We start from the raw sequence: 17,900 nt of genomic DNA, 5'->3' as shown, positions 1-17,900 counted from the left end.
TTGTATAGATTTTCTTCTTTAGCTTTACATTTTTTTAACATTTTAAGTCGGTTATGATCAATAATAGTAATGCTTTCTTACCCTTGAGTATTTTTTTTTTAATGGCCTGGTTAAACGGTAAATAAAGATAATAGAAATGAATTTTTTTGTACTCTACCCTTAAATGTGATCAAAGTTTTTTCTTAACTGAAATTGTAAAAGTAATAATTTCTCACACTAAAGTGTTTTTGTTATTACGGTAGATTGAAACCCAATGTTCAGTTTTTTTATGTAATGTTGTTATACATACAATAAAAGGATGATTATTCCCATAGAAATGTCAAGCTGTTTATCTCTGTTCAGCTTTAATGGCGGCCTTCAGCTCATTAGCTCGTCTTTGTCTTCCCCTGAAATGTTTAGATCCGGATCCTTCAGCTGATGTCATTGTTACTAAATAAGTTCTTGGTACTTTTTGATGGTGCAGGGCCTTTTCTTCAAATTACTAATTTGCAAAGCTTAAGGCTGATTTATGCTCAGGAACCAGGTTGTCTGCTTGTGTGTCGCAGTGAACGCAAATGTGCCCCCAACCCTACTGCAGACACTCCACTGAACCTCTCCAAAATTGTAGGTGACCGCAGACAGGAGGCCTCTGATTGGTCAAATCTACATCCGCTCTACAATATGCGTATTCCCTGTTTGGTACCTTACCGGCTTGTTTTGTTTGTCTGTCCACCATTGCCATAAACGACTCGTGAAGTTGGACCAGCTAGACGACAGAGGTGCGCTAGAACACTGGGACTCTTTCCACCTCGACCCCCGCTCTTTTTGCCCTCATGTCCCTCCGTTGTAGGACAAACTTGCCCCCACTTCCTCGCCGCCTCAACCTTATCTAGACCCACAACTAGTTTATGATTGTCCCTCATGCGTTATGGAGTGGAATAACATAGGGCTGGGCGATAATTCAATAACGATATATATCGATCGATAGACGTGTGGCGCAATAGAAAAAAAGAGGGTCGATAAAAGTTCGATAAAAAAGAAACGTAGTTTTCCTTCCTACTCATTGTAGCCTAGCATGTAGGTTTATTCTAGTCACTGCTTCCTCCTAACCAATCGCAATCGCGGACCCAGGCACGCCGTCATCAAGCGCCGCCCTCTCAAACCACAACACAGAGCACATGAAGATGTGCAGCAAGGAGAGGCGGAGGAAATTGTTTCAAAGAAGGTTTTTGTAGTTCGCCAGTCTGGCAGTATTTCGGTCATGGCAAGTCGGACAAAAAACAAACCACAGTCATCTAGAAAATGTGTCGGGAACCAGTGAAAACCAGTCTGATAACGAAACCAACTTTTTTTTATCATCTCAGCCGCTCACAGCCGCAGGAATACGAGCTGTGTAGGCCCCGGCGCGGCTCTCCTCAGAGGAATCTTCCGGAATTTCGGGAAAATATATATATATATATATTCAGTTCTGGGCAGTTTCCCACGTAGTTCTAACAATTGAGATAAAATTGCTGAGGGGCCAGAAACTTCAAAGTAATAACTCAGGTTAAAGCAGGAAACGGGGGCGGCGGTGGGGGGGGCATTTATTTATTTGTTATATTTATTTTGGTCACTTTTCTGGTCACTTTAGTTTATTCTTTGTCAGTATTTAATAACATAACTCAGGTCTCTTAAGTTATTTTTCTTTAAAACAATTCTGTTATGGTTAAAAAAGTTGGTTAAATAAAGATTTAATTTGAAGTCTGTGTTTGTGTTTTTTATTAAAATTAAATCATTTAGCAATATTATAAGAAGTCCAGGCAGAGCTGCACATAAAATATGGTTTCAAATCTTTTCAGTAATTATCGATATCGATCAATATGCATTTTTTTTTATCGATAAGCTTTTTTTCTATATGGCCCAGCCCTAGTGTGAGTGTGTGTGTGTGAATGGTTGGTTGTCCCGTTTTTCACTGTTTTGCCCTGCGATGGACTGCTGACTTGTCCAGGGTGTACTGCGCCTCTCGCCCATAGACAGCTGGAGATAGACATCAGTACTAGGGATGGAATGGTTTATGAAAACCGTCCGAACCGTTCGGTTCGACTGTCTCGGTTCGGTTCGCGTGTGTTGCGTTCGGTTCATGCGCTGCTCCTTTTTCTCATAGGCGAAGCGTTTCCACTCCAGAGCAGAAGGTGGCGGTACTGCGACCAAAGCCAACCACCAGTAGTAAACAAGAAGAAGAAGAAGCGAAGCAGCGTAGCCGGGTGTAGCAGAATAAAATCAGTTGTTGTGGAGAATTGTGTGGGTATGGCGAGTGGGAAAGAACAGGAGTTGGAAGACGCGCCAGCAGCGCTTTATAGGTCTGCTGTATGGGACCACTTTGCATTTAGAGTGACCTACGATGACGGCGGAAAGAAAGTTGTGGATAAAAGTGCAACAGTGTGCAAGCATTGTGCAACACGTTTTGTTTATGCTAACAGCAACATGACCAACATGTCAGGCTAACAATCAACGTATACCGAAATGAAAACCGTGACCACAAACCGTGAACCGAACCGTGGAATTTGTGAACCTTTCCACCCCTAACCACTAAGCCTTGCCACCCCACTTAGGATAAGTGTGACGGAAGATGGATGGATTTATTTATTTATTTTAACCAGCTCAAAGGTTTCCTGCCACAAGACGTCTTTGGGTGTCGGTATTAGACCTTTAACAGGATCCAAGCAGCCAAACAGGAAACATGGCAAAAAAAACACAAGACTAAATAAAATGCTAAATATAAAAGGCCTCTTTTGTGCGTAATTAAAAAAGAAAATGCAGAATAAAAAAATTGACCAAAAATTACAAAAACAAAAGTGGAAATACTGTCCAAAAATTAGAGCATTATTAGAGCATCTCAAAACTAGGATTGATTTTAACATGCTGAGAATTTTAAAGAAGCACAAAAAATGTCTTAAAATGTAGAACAGGGCCAAGTTTAGAGAATAGCTGCAAAACCTCTAAAAAAAAAAATCACATCACAGGTATTAGAGCATCTAAAACATTTACAATAACAAAACATATAACGTCTGTGATTTCCCTCCATATCTTCCTTTTCCTTTCATTAGAGATCGCTTTTTCAAACGACGTCATCGTCTTCACAGCTGATTTATTTAGTGTTTTATTTGGTGTGGGGGGAGATGCTGACATGCAGAGTTTACATGATTTTGCAGTGGGTAACTTTTTAGGTGGTGGAATACATTTATACGGCTACCTTTTGCAGCCCTCGGTGTGAAATCCAAACCTCTATCATATATTGTTCAGCTGAAACACCTGCTGTTGCTATATTTCTTTGGCGGTTGCTGTAGTGTGTGTAAAAAAAAAACAAAAAAAACAAAGTTATATTCTATGTAGGAGGGGTTAATGATGCATTCAAAGTGTGTGGGAAAAATTTAACTCTTAGGTAAATAGATAAGGGGGAGTGGCGGGTTAGGGCATAGGGCTTTGTATCCTGAGATTGTGAGTTCGATCCCCCACTCCCACAGACTGTCACTCTGGGTCCCTTAGCAAGACCCTTAACCTCACACTGCTCCCCGGGCGCCTCACAATGGCATGCCCACTGCTCCCCAAGGGGATGCGTTAAATGCAGAGAAGTAATTTCCCTCTGGGATTATTAGAGTATATAAAATCAAAAAAGAAAAAATCAGATAAGGTTAGGGTTAGAAATTGGACTCCATGGTTGGGACAGTATCATTTTAACTATTGTGTGTGGGGAAAGTCGAGATACGAGTCTGTTCGCTATATCCGTCACCCCTAAAGCAAAGTTCCCCTCAAAACCTTTCCTCTTTTTTTTTTTTTAGCTTTCGGATGTATTTCTTACAAAATGTGTTCTTGCTTCTAAAACAATAATGGAACAAATTCCGCTCCATAGTTTGTAGCTTTGAAGTAAATCACTCATAAACGGTGCTCTAACGTGGCTCCGTCTGTCTCCCCAGCCGCTTAAAGACGTGGTGCCACGGGTGGAGAAAGGATACAAGATGGACGCCCCGGACGGCTGCCCCCCTGTGGTGTATGACCTGATGAAGCAGTGCTGGACCCTGGACCCCGCCATGCGGCCCTCCTTCCGCATGCTGAGGGAAAAACTGCAGCATATCAGAGCCAAGGAGCTCTACCTGTGAACGGAGGCTGAGGGGGGGGGACAGGGAGTAGCCCTGCACAGGAGGAGGAGGACCACAGCACCTCCCTTCTGTTTGCCAAACCATGGGACTGCCAAAGCGCTCCCCCCTCCTCACTGCTTCCTCACCAGGACCGTTCTGTTCGTGTTGTATAGCTTTGCCGAGCAGCTTCATCACACCTCTTCTTCCTCCGCCTTTTACCCGCCGCCGTTCCCTCGCTCTCTAACCCGGCCCGAGCTGCTCTTCCTCATCCACCGGCACCAAGCCTTTTCTTTTCTTATCCACCCCCCCACACCCCCCCCCCCCCCCAAAAAAAACGTGACATAGACTGGAGGAGGGGCTGGCCTCGTCCTCCATGTTTGTCAGGTGCTCTCTTCTTCACTCCTTGATTTGTTTTTTTTAATCATTCCAGGATCTGTGTAACAGCACATGGCTCTGCACGCCTTTCAGCCCAACTCTGTCATTCCACAGAGGGGGGGCTTCGCTCTGTGCCAAAGTGCCTCCAGTATACAGAGCTCCACTTCCCCCCAACATCTCTTTTCGTTTTGCTGTTGGGGTCTCATTTTTTTTATCATTTTCATTATTTTATTTTTTTTTTTCAGGGAGGTCATTAAACCATTTTTTTATTACCGTCCCACCCCCCTCCATTATTTCGGTTCAGTTTCGCTTCCCCCACCCCCTAAGAAGAGCTCATGAACAGGAAGAGGCGTCATCTTCATTCTGAGGCGTGGCATTAGGGTGCTAACGGGAGAAGAGCGGGGCAGAAGAGGCACTTCACATGATTCATCATACGTGGGCTCGTTTTTATATCAAATATATTTAAAGGTTTAAAAGAAAAAGAACAAGGAGAGAACTGAACTGGCCGGGAGGGAGGGAGGACTCTGAGAACCAGGAAGTGATGCTCGGCGTCCCTGAACTCTGGGGTCGGGATGGTGCATGCTGTGTGTGTGAGAGGCCTTGGGTTCAGCTGTCAGTGCTTTCAATGTTCATCGTTTTATTATGCTATTATGAATAAATCATTCCATCTGATGCCTGTTGAAACGCATCGTTCATTATACCTGCCTGTAGAGGGGAGGGGGCAGAGCTGCCACCATCGCTGCAGCTCAGGGTAAACAAAACACTTAACAATCCGATTATTCAGCCATACATTAAGCCAACTTACACCAAGAGGTCTGAACGTATTCCAACCTTCCATCTCCCATTTGCATTGTATAACTAAAAAACCTTATTGGATATTATGAGATGGACTGGAGGTGCACATTTAACTGTAAAAACTCATCTAAAATATACAGATTATATTAAATATTCTCCCATCATTTGAGTAGGTAAGTAAAATCTACCAATGGAATAAAATAAGATGTGACTCTGGTGATCTCACAACAGAGAAATTCACCTCACATAACCTCTAGTAAAGGGGAGATGCACAAGAACGTGCATCATTGTGCATCAAGTGTGTGTAAAAAGTCGGGGTAAAACGAAACCATATATATATATTTATATAGCAGACATTGACAACAGTTACAAGTACCTCAGAATCCCACGAGCAAATGGAAACCTTGAAGGAAAGCAGCTATGGCCAAATACCTCAGAGTAAGGCAGGTCAATGGCAAGACCAAGTCTTGTGCAATAAAGAGCTATGCTGTAAGAGTAATCAGATACCCTGCAGGAATAATAATCTGGCCAATGGATGAGAGACAGGCCACAGATGTTAAGGCACGAAAGCTCGTAACCATGAACGGGATTACCGCCCCAAATCCAGCACCCTGAGACCATACGCTAGCTGTAAGGAAGGAGGCCGAGGACTAGTGAGCGTAAGAGCCACTATCCAAGATGAAACATCCAAGATCCATAAGTATATCAAGGACAAGGATCCAACAGACAACGTGCTCAGTGAATTTCTCAGATAATGGGAAACATAAGATGCTGGAGGTCCAACATGGGATGTTCGACCGAAACGTAACCGAATTGGCGGATATCAGGAAATCCTACCAATGGCTAGACAAAGCCGGAATGAAGGACAGCACAGAGGCACTCATCATGGCTGCACAGGACCAGACCTCTAAGCACCAGAGCACTAAAAGCCCAGATCTACCACACCAGACAAGACCCCAGGTTCAGACTGGGCAAGGAGGCAGCAGCAGTAAGGGGTCATTTATGCTTAAAAGAAAAAGCTTTAGAGTATAGATTAAACTAATTTGTTATCAGCCTTTTAAATTAAATGATTTAATAGTTTTATATATATATAAAAAAATATTTGAATTGACCTTTTTCCAGTACGCATTGAAAAAATGGCAGCGCCCTGCATCTATAGTGGGTTGTCTCTCAGCCCTGCAGTGGGTTCCATAATCTGATTTAAATGCACAGGAGCAGAGACTGTAGAAACACTAAGAAGATTTGGTCCTCAAGAGCAAGACTGAAATCATTTGTAGATTTGCATAAATCATGAGATGTTGACCCATTATTCTTTGCAGAGTAATGGGCTTAGCCGTTTTTTTTTCTGTCCAGGCTAGGGATGCACGATATTGGGATTTTAGCCGATATCCGATATGCTGATATTTTAAAACTCATGTAGCCGATAACCGATATCCATACCGATGTTAAAGCTGGACAAAAATAAGTAGTCCTTGAAAATAGCAGTTTTGTTATCCATTTCTGACACTTTGAAAAATAATATACTCAAATATATTTTCATATGCTGATATCAAATAGATTTTTAAAAACGCGGTATCGATCTATTTTACTTTCAAAATCTGGTGAAATTTCATCGTTCTGTTACAAACTCTCGTGATATTTTGCAAATTGTTGTGAGATTTTGTTAGTAAAATAGATCGATACCGCGTCAATATATCAACATATAACCTTAGTTCCTAGCAGCTGGGGACCAAGAAGAGTTCCCTATGATGATCTGAATAGATGCTAGGAACTTCCCCGGTCCTTACTCCTTCCTAACGATCATATACAATATTTATATAGCAATGATCATGGCTGAAGTGTCCTTATTGATTGAGCCTTTTTGTTGACCCCAGACTTAGACTGTAGACAAAACAAAATTTCGTTTACATAAAACTTACTGACAGTGACTGAGCAGCAGCTTAGCAGTGAAGATGAACATTTCCATTTATAAAGTGCAGCAGTGTGGGAGAGACATGGTGCAAAATGCAGTAGAAACACTGAGGTGAGTTCTACACTCACCGGCCACTTTATTAGGTACACCTGTCCAGCTGCTCGTTAACACTTAATTTCTAAGCAGCCAATCACATGGCGGCAACTCAGTGCATTTAGGCATGTAGACATGGTCAAGACAATCTCCTGCAGTTCAAAGCGAGCATCAGTATGGGGAAGAAAGGTGATTTGAGTGACTTTGAACGTGGCATGATTGTTGGTGCCAGAAGGGCTGGTCTGAGTATTTCAGAAACTGCTGATCTACTGGGATTTTCACGCACAACCATCTCTAGGGTTTACAGAGAATGGTCCAAAAAAGAAAAAACATCCAGTGAGCGGCAGTTCTGTGGGCGGAAATGCCTTGTTGATGCCAGAGGTCAGAGGAGAATGGCCAGACTGGTTGGAGCTGATAGAAGGGCAACAGTGACTCAAATAACCACCCGTTACAACCAAGGTGGGCAGAAGAGCATCTCTGAACGCACAGTACGTGGAACTTTGAGGCAGATGGGCTACAGCAGCAGAAGACCACACCGGGTGCCACTCCTTTCAGCTAAGAACAGGAAACTGAGGCTACAATTTGCACAAGCTCATGGAAATTGGACAATAGAAGATTGGAAAAACGTTGCCTGGTCTGATGAGTCTCGATTTCTGCTGCGACATTCGGATGGTAGGGTCAGAATTTGGCGTCTACAACATGAAAGCATGGATCCATCCTGCCTTGCATCAACGGTTCAGGCTGGTGGTGGTGGTGTCATGGTGTGGGGAATATTTTCTTGGCACTCTTTGGGCCCCTTGGTACCAATTGAGCATCGTTGCAACGCCACAGCCTACCTGAGTATTGTTGCTGACCATGTCCATCCGTTTATGACCACAATGTACCCAACTTCTGATGGCTACTTTCAGCAGGATAATGCGCCATGTCATAAAGCTGGAATCATCTCAGACTGGTTTCTTGAACATGACAATGAGTTCACTGTACTCAAATGGCCTCCACAGTCACCAGATCTCAATCCAATAGAGCATCTTTGGGATGTGGTGGAACGGGAGATTCGCATCATGGATGTGCAGCCGACAAATCTGCGGCAACTGTGTGATGCCATCATGTCAATATGGACCAAACTCCCTGAGGAATGCTTCCAGCACCTTGTTGAATCTATGCCACCAAGAATTGAGGCAGTTCTGAAGGCAAAAGGGGGTCCAACCCATTACTAGCATGGGGTACCTAATAAAGTGGCCGGTGAGTGTATTTTGAACATTCATCATATAGTGCAAGTATGATGATTACAGTGCAATGCAGAGTCTCCCTCCAGAGTCCACTTCCTCTCTGAGTCCAGGTCGTTGTCGTCTCTGATGAGGCCCACCGCCGTAGTGTCATCTGCAACGTTCAGGATGTGATTGGTGATGAACGTGGGGACCCAGTCATGTGTCGTCACAGTGAACAGCAGGGGGCTCAGGACGCAGCCCTGAGGGGAGCCTGGGCTTAGACTGATGACATCAGAGGAACAGTAGCTAGGAGCTATACTATTTGATATATTCAGAATCTGCAGGATTTGATCTTCCTGGATGAGCAGGTAGCAACAATCTTTACTTCTTTCAGTTTATAATTTAAATCTCAAAGGCCTAAAAAAAGTTTCAAATTATTTACCAAACTGTCTAAAATGCAAAATTTCCCTCAAAACCAAAAAGCTGTTCAACAAAATTGGAAAAAAAATTTCCAGGTTCATCTTGCAGATTAGTGCAACTAACCTGATATTGAATAAATATTCATTTATAAAGGTAGCTACAACGTTTTTGTCAAAGTTAGGAATATCGACAATCCTCCCACAGCTGGCAAGTGCTGCACCGACTAGCAGGGAGGAGCTAAACTTGTAGCTATCGCCTGTAAGCTTTTGTATTTATGATCAACAAGATTAAAAAGGGAAAGTAGAAATTTCCCAAAACAAAAATGAGATAAAATACAAACAGGGCAATAATGTAAAGTAATATATTAAAGGCATTAATGTTCCTTTTGCTTCATAAAGTTCAGTGTCTCCCTTTCAGCAAACCCAGGTGTGTTTCTCAACCAGGTGAGGTTAATGTTCCCTCTCTCTCTGCTACAGTTGATGATGATGATGAGGAAGAGGATGAGCTCGTGCTTGAATCCCCAGCAGAGCTGGTCTGATCTGCCTTCCTCGTTGGTTGGGGCCTAATAAAACATGAATCCAATGAATTCTAACAGCAGTGACAGGGCGCCAACAGTAAAGCCCTTACGTAACAAATGCGGTTTATGCTCGTGGCTAAGGCTGCGCCGCTGTCACTACCTATCACAGCAGCTCTGGTTTATTATGCTGCCACAGCTGCACGACACGGGCCTGTTGCAGAGCTCCACCAACACAAGCACTTCAGCTTCTTGATGAACGTACAGCTCCATTAATTGACTTGTTTCAAGGAAAGCTATTAGTTCTAATCTGTGAATCCCACACAAGTTACTTAAATGTGCTCCCACATCTGGATGCTTGAGTCTTCTCTGATTTTACCGATCATTACAACTACACAGCTTCTTAGCAGGAGCACACATGCAGGAGGATTGATGTGTTAATCAGCTTTTAGATAAGTTATTATACGGATCTGTGTAACTGTCGGCTGTCAGGCTGAGCCCAACAGGAACTAATTAGCTCCTGAATTAATCTGATTATAACAACACCAGTTGGAGGAAGACTGCCAGACGAGGCCTGCGTGCGGCGGTGTTGAGTTCGCACCCGCCCGCCTGCCCGTCACACGTCAAACTGCAGCTGACAAATCTACATGTGTGACAGAATGAGGGTGAGCTGGATAGGTGGGCTGAGGCTGCGGGTCTTCATGAGCTGCTTCAGGAATCCTAGAAGCTAGCAGCCTGTTTCTGTGTGGATTAATACTTTGATATTTTTTTTTTTCCTTTTGGGTCACCACACCCACTCCTTATGCCTTAAACTAAAAATAAGTATTATTTTTTTCTTTGGAAGATAAATGTTCATATTCAAGCTTCTTTAGAACAAGGCATCTTAAAGTGCGGGTTAAAAGATGATTATGGAGGACCATAAGGGCCAAAATTAAAGAATATCTAATTAAATAATAAATGCTACATTTGATAATAAATGTCCTAATAATTTGACCTAAAATATAATTATATGTTATGAGAACAATAAAATAATAAATGAATAGATTTATATATATATATATATATATATATATATATATATATATATATATATATAGCTGAAAAGCTACTTTGGAGCTTTCAAAGTTTTTGCCCCTGTTTTTGACCTCGCCACTAGGAGACGCTGCTGGTTTTAGGGTAATGACTTAGTGTTGATGAAGGCACTGTGGACCAACAGGGGTTGGATGCAGTTTGTTTGGGTTTTGTGGAGCAGTCTGTGTTTATAAAGGATTATTTGTCAGATTTATTGCTCTGGATATTCTATATTTGAGGAGAATGTTTTGGTAAATTGTTAATAAATGGATATTGTTCTAGAAGTAGGCTAAGCTTGTATCTTTAATGTGTATATTAGTCTTTATAATGGACTTCAATATATGTTCTGTTTGTTCTGTCTGTAGAACCACTATTACAGTCAATCCTATGACAGTCCTAATTAGTAAAATACAATCCCAGTATAAATACAGCTGGTTAGTAAAAGCCTCTGAGGTTCGTTAGAGAAAAATATTTGACAAACGGGATCAAAGGACACAGCGGACAGGTCAGGGACGTGTGAGAGAAGATGCTAAAAGAAACTGGCATGGAAGGCGTAGTGAAAAAATAAACACAAGTCTCCCTGAACACACCATAAAACACGGTGGTGGCAGCATCATACCGTGGGGATGAGTTTATTTAGCAGGAGCAGGGTGGTTGAATGATGGCGAAATAAATACAAGGTGATACTGGAAGGAAACATGCTGTAAAAATAACTTTAAAGTTACATGGTCCGATATTTGACATTTTTTAAATTTATACACTATTACCTAAAATCTGGTTGCTTACAATGTTTTTATGACAAACTGTGGCATCCTGCTGGTGTAGTATTTGATATCTTTGTCTTTTAGTTTTTATCTTTGCCCACTTTGTTATAAATAAAGCTTTATGTGCATATTTACCATAACATCATGGGACTGGGATTACATCACTTGCATGAGTACAACAAGCCAAAGCAATTTAGGCACATAAGTGTCTTTGCAAACAAGGAAAAGTCCATGATTAAGTGTGAAAAGGTGAAGAAATTTGATTCCAATAGGATTAAAGCTGGAGCTGTGTTCAATAAAGCGCAGGAAGCATTCAGATGTCAAAGTAGATAGAGATCTGGATTCATGTTCTAGCTAATAGTGCTAGCAATGCTTTAAAGTCCTAGGGAAGTCATATTTAAATGTCAAATCATTCTGAGTTAAACATGTATATAAATGTAGTCTTTATCAGACTATTCAAAATTAAAAAAAATTTCTATTTAAAAAAAAAATCCTGTCTTAAAATCTGTGTTTTGTTTTTTTTTGTTATCTTCTGCAGGCCAGTTAGTTCTACGTCAGCCTGAACACCTAAATTCAGCCAATCATACATCAACGGTCATCTGTCAATTAAATCTTTTCGGTCATAGCATCTTGATTCATATTTCACAGCTAATATACGCAACAGTTGAAATAAGAAATAAGAATTATTTCCTTTCCCGTTGAGTTACGCCCCAGTGTTCACGGGGATGGACGCCTGTGTCTTCGGCAGGCGTAGAGCTAACAGAACTGGCAGCGTTGCGAGGCAAGGGCTCAAACATGGACGGCTGGAAGCCTTCCAGTGTTGCCAACTCAGCGACTTTGTCGCTATGTTTAGCGACTTTTCAGACCCCTCCAGCGACTATTTTTCAAAAAAGCCACTAGCGACAAATCTGCCGACTTTTTACGGTGTCACTGGCGGCTTTTGGAGACTCTTACGTGAAAGCATGTATCATTCCTACTCTTGTCCTCCCCCATCCCAACCCCGTTCTCCCGCTCCTGCAGGAGTCCCTCTCAGCGCTGCAGTCAGAGCCGCAGGATGTTTACCCTCAGCGTCCAGACTGCAAATGAAGCGCCATGCGCCGGGATTGACGGCGCAAATTGATCACGCGGTGCCGCTCCGCCCTGACTTACATTCAAGGCGGGAGCGAGCGGGATGTAAATGTAAAATGTTATTTGGTCTAAAAAAAATAACTGATCTTGAAATATTTTATCTTAAATAAATAACAGCATTTGATTGACACAGCCACAGTCAGTCACTTAATCACCTTGTCCATTGTGTTTTCCTCTCTAAGATTAACATTGATCTGCTGGTGAGAATCATTATGTCTCAGTCTAAAATAGAGAAAAGAGTGGGAATCAAACCCTGAAAAAAGTAGCTCTATATATTGTTTAGTAAAGTGAGTAAAAACACTATTATACAGTTTTTTTACTCACTTTTTGTCTTTCTGTAACGACATTATTTCTCCCACAGCATCAATAACATGCACATCACTTCCTGTGGCAGATTATGCAAATTAGGCGATTACGTCATTTAGCGACTTCTAGTGACTTTTAGCACAGCCAATAGCTACTCTCCTTACTGAGGAGTTGGCAACACTGAAGCCTTCTACACCAAACCAAGCTTCTGCCGCCCTGGCTTCCTCTTCCACAACATCTTCGTCCCCGCTTTCCTCCTCTAAATAAAAAATGGATGACGGAGGAGACTCATCCACGACCTCCGACACTAAACTCTCCTCCTCTTGCATGTTTCCGCTGTCCATAGCGTTCCTTAACAGTGTTGTTTCTAAGTCACCAATTTAGTGCTACTTGGTCCCAATGCTAACTGGTTAGCAAGATGCTTCCGAGACACCGGCCACAATCAAACTTGCTTGTGAACCTTCCGCCACAACAACTCTGCCCCCTTGATAATCGACCAATCACATTCACTCTATTCACTCGTGTAAAGTCGGGCACCCCTCGAGAGAATCCGGAAACAGCAACCATTGGAACAGCCGCTTCCCTACGACTTTAAGCAGGGCAGCAGTGATCCCAGCTCTTTTCAGGTCATTGACCAGCTCCTCCCGTGCAGAGACTCATCCACGACCTCCGACACTAAACTCTCCTCCTCTTGCATGTTTCCGCTGTCCATAGCGTTCCTTGACAGCGTCGTTTCTAAGTCACCAATTTAGTGCTACTTGGTCCCAATGGAATTTCCCATTGGTAGCACTAAGATGCTAACTGGTTAGCAAGATGCTTCAGAGAAAACAGGCCACAATCAAACTTGCTTGCAAACCTTTCGCCACAACAATCCCGCCCCCTTGATAAACGACCAATCACATTCACTTTATTCACTCAGGTAAAGTCAGGCACCACTCGGGAGAATTTGGAAAGGCAACGGTTGGAACAGCCGCTTCCCTACGACTTTAAGCCCTTGTCTCCAAACTCTCTATATTGAGCTAGATGTTTCGGCACAATCAGGACGTATTTAGTAGGTGATTCTTTGGCCACCATTTGTTCTTGTGGTTCAGCTGTACTGCCAGCAGACGGAGCCACATCTGTTTATGTCAGCTAATAGCACCTGGTGCTGAGGTTCTATTTAGCCTCAAAAATGACAATCAAAACATTATAAGGTTGACACACATAGTCTTATCTGTTCATAATCAACAGGATTTTGGTTCTTATGATCTAGGCATATAAAGTGACAATGTACCTTTAATCATTGTAAGCCTTTAACAAACAGCTAACCCCAGACTTAAGTTATAGAACCTATAAAGTGCATTTTTTTAGAGGCGGTTCTAATCCATTCTTACTTAGCTCTAGTTCTTTGGTTCTTTTGGGTCCAATACATTAAAAACCGAAGAAAAAATGTTTAAGGTTTGCAAATATGACATAAAGAAATGAGAAAATGACTGCGTTATTATGAACTACTGTAACATTGATTTTATAGAAGGCAGCGAACACTAGATCATGTTTAGCAGAAAGATACAAACTGTCTCTATATCATTAAGCCATCAATATTCAAGGAAACGAGTTTCATTCCCAGAATGTTGACCTCTGCCAGCGGAGACACATGTCTGTGATGCAGCAGATTGCAGAGGAGGAAGTCTGGAATTACCCTCTGTGAGGGTTGTATTTAAACAGCTGTAGCACCATCACTGAGAGTGGGAGTTATTCATTTTCAGCCTGTTTCCGTGTCAGGGACCGGGCGTTCAGATGACAGAAATAATATTGACATTATCAGGCCAACAGGCTGTCTGTAATGTCCTCCAGTTCTTTTTTTTTTTTTAAACATTGTTGGATGCTTCCTCCTGCCTTTCTCTGTCCGGGCTCGCCACTTTGGTGATCGGTCTAAAAATAACCGGTTTCCTCCTGCTGTTTGTGTGCAGCCAAGGACTGAGTTTCTCTAATGAAGATCCTTTTCTGGTTGCTTCTAAAAGCACAGATCAGTTTGCTGTTGGTTACATGTACTGTATGCAATTTGATGCACTGCATGCTCCATTTCTTACAATTTCTCTAGGAAAAACTGCCTTCATTCCAGTTATTAACATTCATTTATCTCTAATTGTTCACAGGGTGAACGGGGGGGTTGGGTGGGTCAAGGGCTGATCTCTGCCTAGCTCCGTTGAGTCCCATGTTGCAGCCAACTGTGTCTCACATTATCTATGAATGTTTGACCTCTGGAGAAAAAAGCTTGCATTCATTTTTATTTAGGGTTATAATGGTGATGAATGACAGATTCAGCAGATCAGAAAAGCAGGGAGGGATAAAACTGTTTAAAAATAAGATTTTGTTTTCTTGTCAGACAGAAAAAAAGTGGTTTTCAAGTCTTTAAAAAAATGTTTTAGGTTGCTTTAGGTCTGCGGTTTGATTTTATAATTCTAACACAAAAAAACTGCTTCTAAATTTAAAAGTTTCTAATGTAGATCTGTCTTTTTAGGGTTTCTTTCTGTCCTTAAGGTTTGTTACAACATCTGACCGTTTTTTTTTTCTCCCAGTATTCCCCTAAATCACAAGTTCTTCCTGTTTTCTTGTTGATTCTGTGAAAAAAAAGAATAGAAATAAAATCTGCACAGCATAATTCTGCCACAACCATGCTTTTCTGCAGGGATTATATGTTAAAGGATGTGTTCAGTTTTTAGATTTTCTCATCTCCCAGTGTTTCTGCATGTGCAGTGCGTTGTGTTTGGCAGAAAACCCTGAATAAGCAATAATAAACAAAGAAATATAATAAAATATTAAAAACAGCATTGAAACATTTAATAATTTCCAACCAGATCATCCAGTCAAATTGATTCAAAGTTTTCTATCTAAGGAAAATCAGCTGATTGCATCGACTCATTGACTCTTCAGCAATCCCTCACACTAAGCATGCTTTTAGCGACAGTGGAGAGGAAAAACTCCCTTTTAACAGGAAGAAACCTCCAGCAGAACCAGGCTCAGTGTGAGCGGCCATCTTTCGAAGCTGACCGTTCAGATTTTAACACTAACATCTCCTGTGAATTCTAATCAGATATTAACTGGTAACTTTACCACCACCTCAAAGCTGTTAGCTGCTAAAACAGCAGAAAAATAAAAGTATTTTATACTAAAGCCTTTATACTGGGAATAACAATATTTTTAAACATGGAAATATAGAATTACAATCATTCTTTTTTCAAAACTGTAACAGCGTCATGTTTGGTGATTTTGCAGCTTTAGCTTTCATTTATGCTTCTTAAAAAAGGTGCTGATTTTTTTTTTTCCGAAATATTTAATGCAATGCTTTATATCCATTCATCCATCTATCTTCTTCTAATCAGGGGTCGAGTCGCGGTGGTAGAAGCTTCCATATTAACCTGACTCTGCCAGATGGATTTGCTCTGCATATGAAGTAATTTTGGGAAGGGGCGAAAATACTGGTTAGCTGGTTGGCCTATGTTGGTGATAGACGGGCCAAATAAACCAATCAGATCAACGAAGCATATGACGCACTAACAGAGCGATGATGAAAACACAACCACAAGCCAGGCTACTCTTGCTGAAACCAGTCGGGAGAAGAGCAGAAACATCTTTTCCTCTGAGAAAAGCCTCCAGAGCAGTGTTTTGCTCTTCTTTCAGTGAAGAAATACTCTGTAATTCCCATAAAACTTGCTCGATAGCCACGCTAACGCTAGTTTCATCGGCTGAAGCCGCCATGTTCTTCAGACTGAACTGTCGCGCTTCTCGTTGCATCACACCTCACCCCGCCTCAAAGCCAACGCTGATTGGACGTTCGTTTGGTGAACGGCTCCAAATTTTCTTTAACGGAGAGTCTCCAGACTGATTAGCGAGGGAAATCTTGAAAGCTCGCGAGATCAGGATGGTCTTACAAGGCTACTTCCATATAGGCATGGATAATGTTTTTACAGTCATCATCTATGTATGTTTACGTTGCATAATGGCACCAGAAAACTAAAGTTTGTTCAGATTCGTTGCAGCAGTTTAGAGTTTCTTTCCCACTCATGTAACTCGTCCCACAAAAGGTGAAGGAACAGGAGCTAAAAAAAAAAGTTGCTAGTAGATACAGATTAATGTATTCAGAATCAGCCACAAGCGAGATGTTCAGAGAGATTACATGTTCATACAGATTCAAAGGAAAACAGTTTTTAATTCCTTTCCAGAATAAAAAAGAAAAATCGTTGAGTCCTTGAATTTAAATGTCCCGTGGGCGGGCATCCGTTTGTGTTTAGATCAAGAGACGTTAATTGGTGGTAATGTCTATGGAATGTTCCAACTCTTTGCATGTCTGAGGAGTCGCTTTTGATGGAGTACAGCCAACTGTTCTAAAGTGCAAATTGTTCCGTTATCAACTAAAATGTTTGTGTGAAAAATGTGAAAGTTAGTGATGATTAATTGCTGAGATCTGATTTCCTAACTCAGAGATGGGTTTAAGGTTAAATATGGATCCTGTTTTTCTGTAGTCCTGCTGCTGATAGCAGCTCAGACCGTGGCTCACATATTGTTCATGGGTTTTGTGCAGAACACAGATAAAACACAGGAAGCGGTTCCAACTGTCAATCCAGCAGGTGACGGCGCTGCAGTGATGTGATGATGGTTTAATTTGAGACAGCGTGAGTCGCCTCACTCATTGAACTTCTCTGCATGAGAGCTTGTAATGTCTCACAGACAGACGGTCTGCAGACTGAGGAAAACAAACCAGTTTGTACGTCCTGTGATGTAAGCAGCCCCTGCTTCCTTTAAATAACCCTATAGCTGGCCTGCACTGTTGGCTGACATGTTCATTTGACTTTGTGAAATATCAAGGTTCCCTCAGTCCCAGCAAACATGCTTTCTGCACTGCTTGTCAGCATGAATCTGCATTTTGTGCCTGACATTTCACTCCCCTCTACCCCGGGCCCTCGGCCTGCTGGTAGCCATCCAGAGGGAGGGCAGTGCCAACATCTATTCTGATAAGGAGATGGTGAAGGGCCCTGAGGCCCCTATGAGGAGCCTCAATCCTAGTGCTGCTCCAGTACCTTCCTACCTGCATTGTCCCCAGCAGCAATGCCAAATATAAAAACATAATTACACCACTTCAAGTTTTCCACGTTTTCTCACCTTTCGACAAAAAAACTAAATTGATTCTATTGAGATATTATGTGGAAAAAACAAAATGAAGAAGCACATAATTAATAAATT

At 41.9% G+C, this 17,900-nt stretch overlaps 1 protein-coding gene across 2 annotated transcripts in view; it reads left to right on the top strand.

Moving 5' to 3' along the window:
- The window catches only part of LOC119781958 (tyrosine-protein kinase CSK), a 67,244-nt gene extending 62,103 nt beyond the window's left edge, over positions 1 to 5,141 (top strand). For both annotated transcript variants that reach the window (XM_038282620.1, XM_038282619.1), the window contains exon 13: positions 3,933 to 5,141. In XM_038282620.1, the coding sequence (XP_038138548.1) occupies positions 3,933 to 4,115 (183 nt within the window). In that variant the 3' untranslated portion in view covers positions 4,116 to 5,141. The remainder of the gene's footprint in view (positions 1 to 3,932) is intronic.
- The last annotated feature ends 12,759 nt before the right edge of the window (positions 5,142 to 17,900 follow it).

Source organism: Cyprinodon tularosa, unplaced genomic scaffold (assembly GCF_016077235.1).
Source record: "Cyprinodon tularosa strain WSP-4 unplaced genomic scaffold, ASM1607723v1 ctg186, whole genome shotgun sequence".
In the NCBI taxonomy this organism is placed as follows: domain Eukaryota; kingdom Metazoa; phylum Chordata; class Actinopteri; order Cyprinodontiformes; family Cyprinodontidae; genus Cyprinodon; species Cyprinodon tularosa.
The sequence above is the reverse complement of the archived record's forward strand: the minus strand, read 5'-3'. Positions and strand labels throughout refer to the sequence as shown.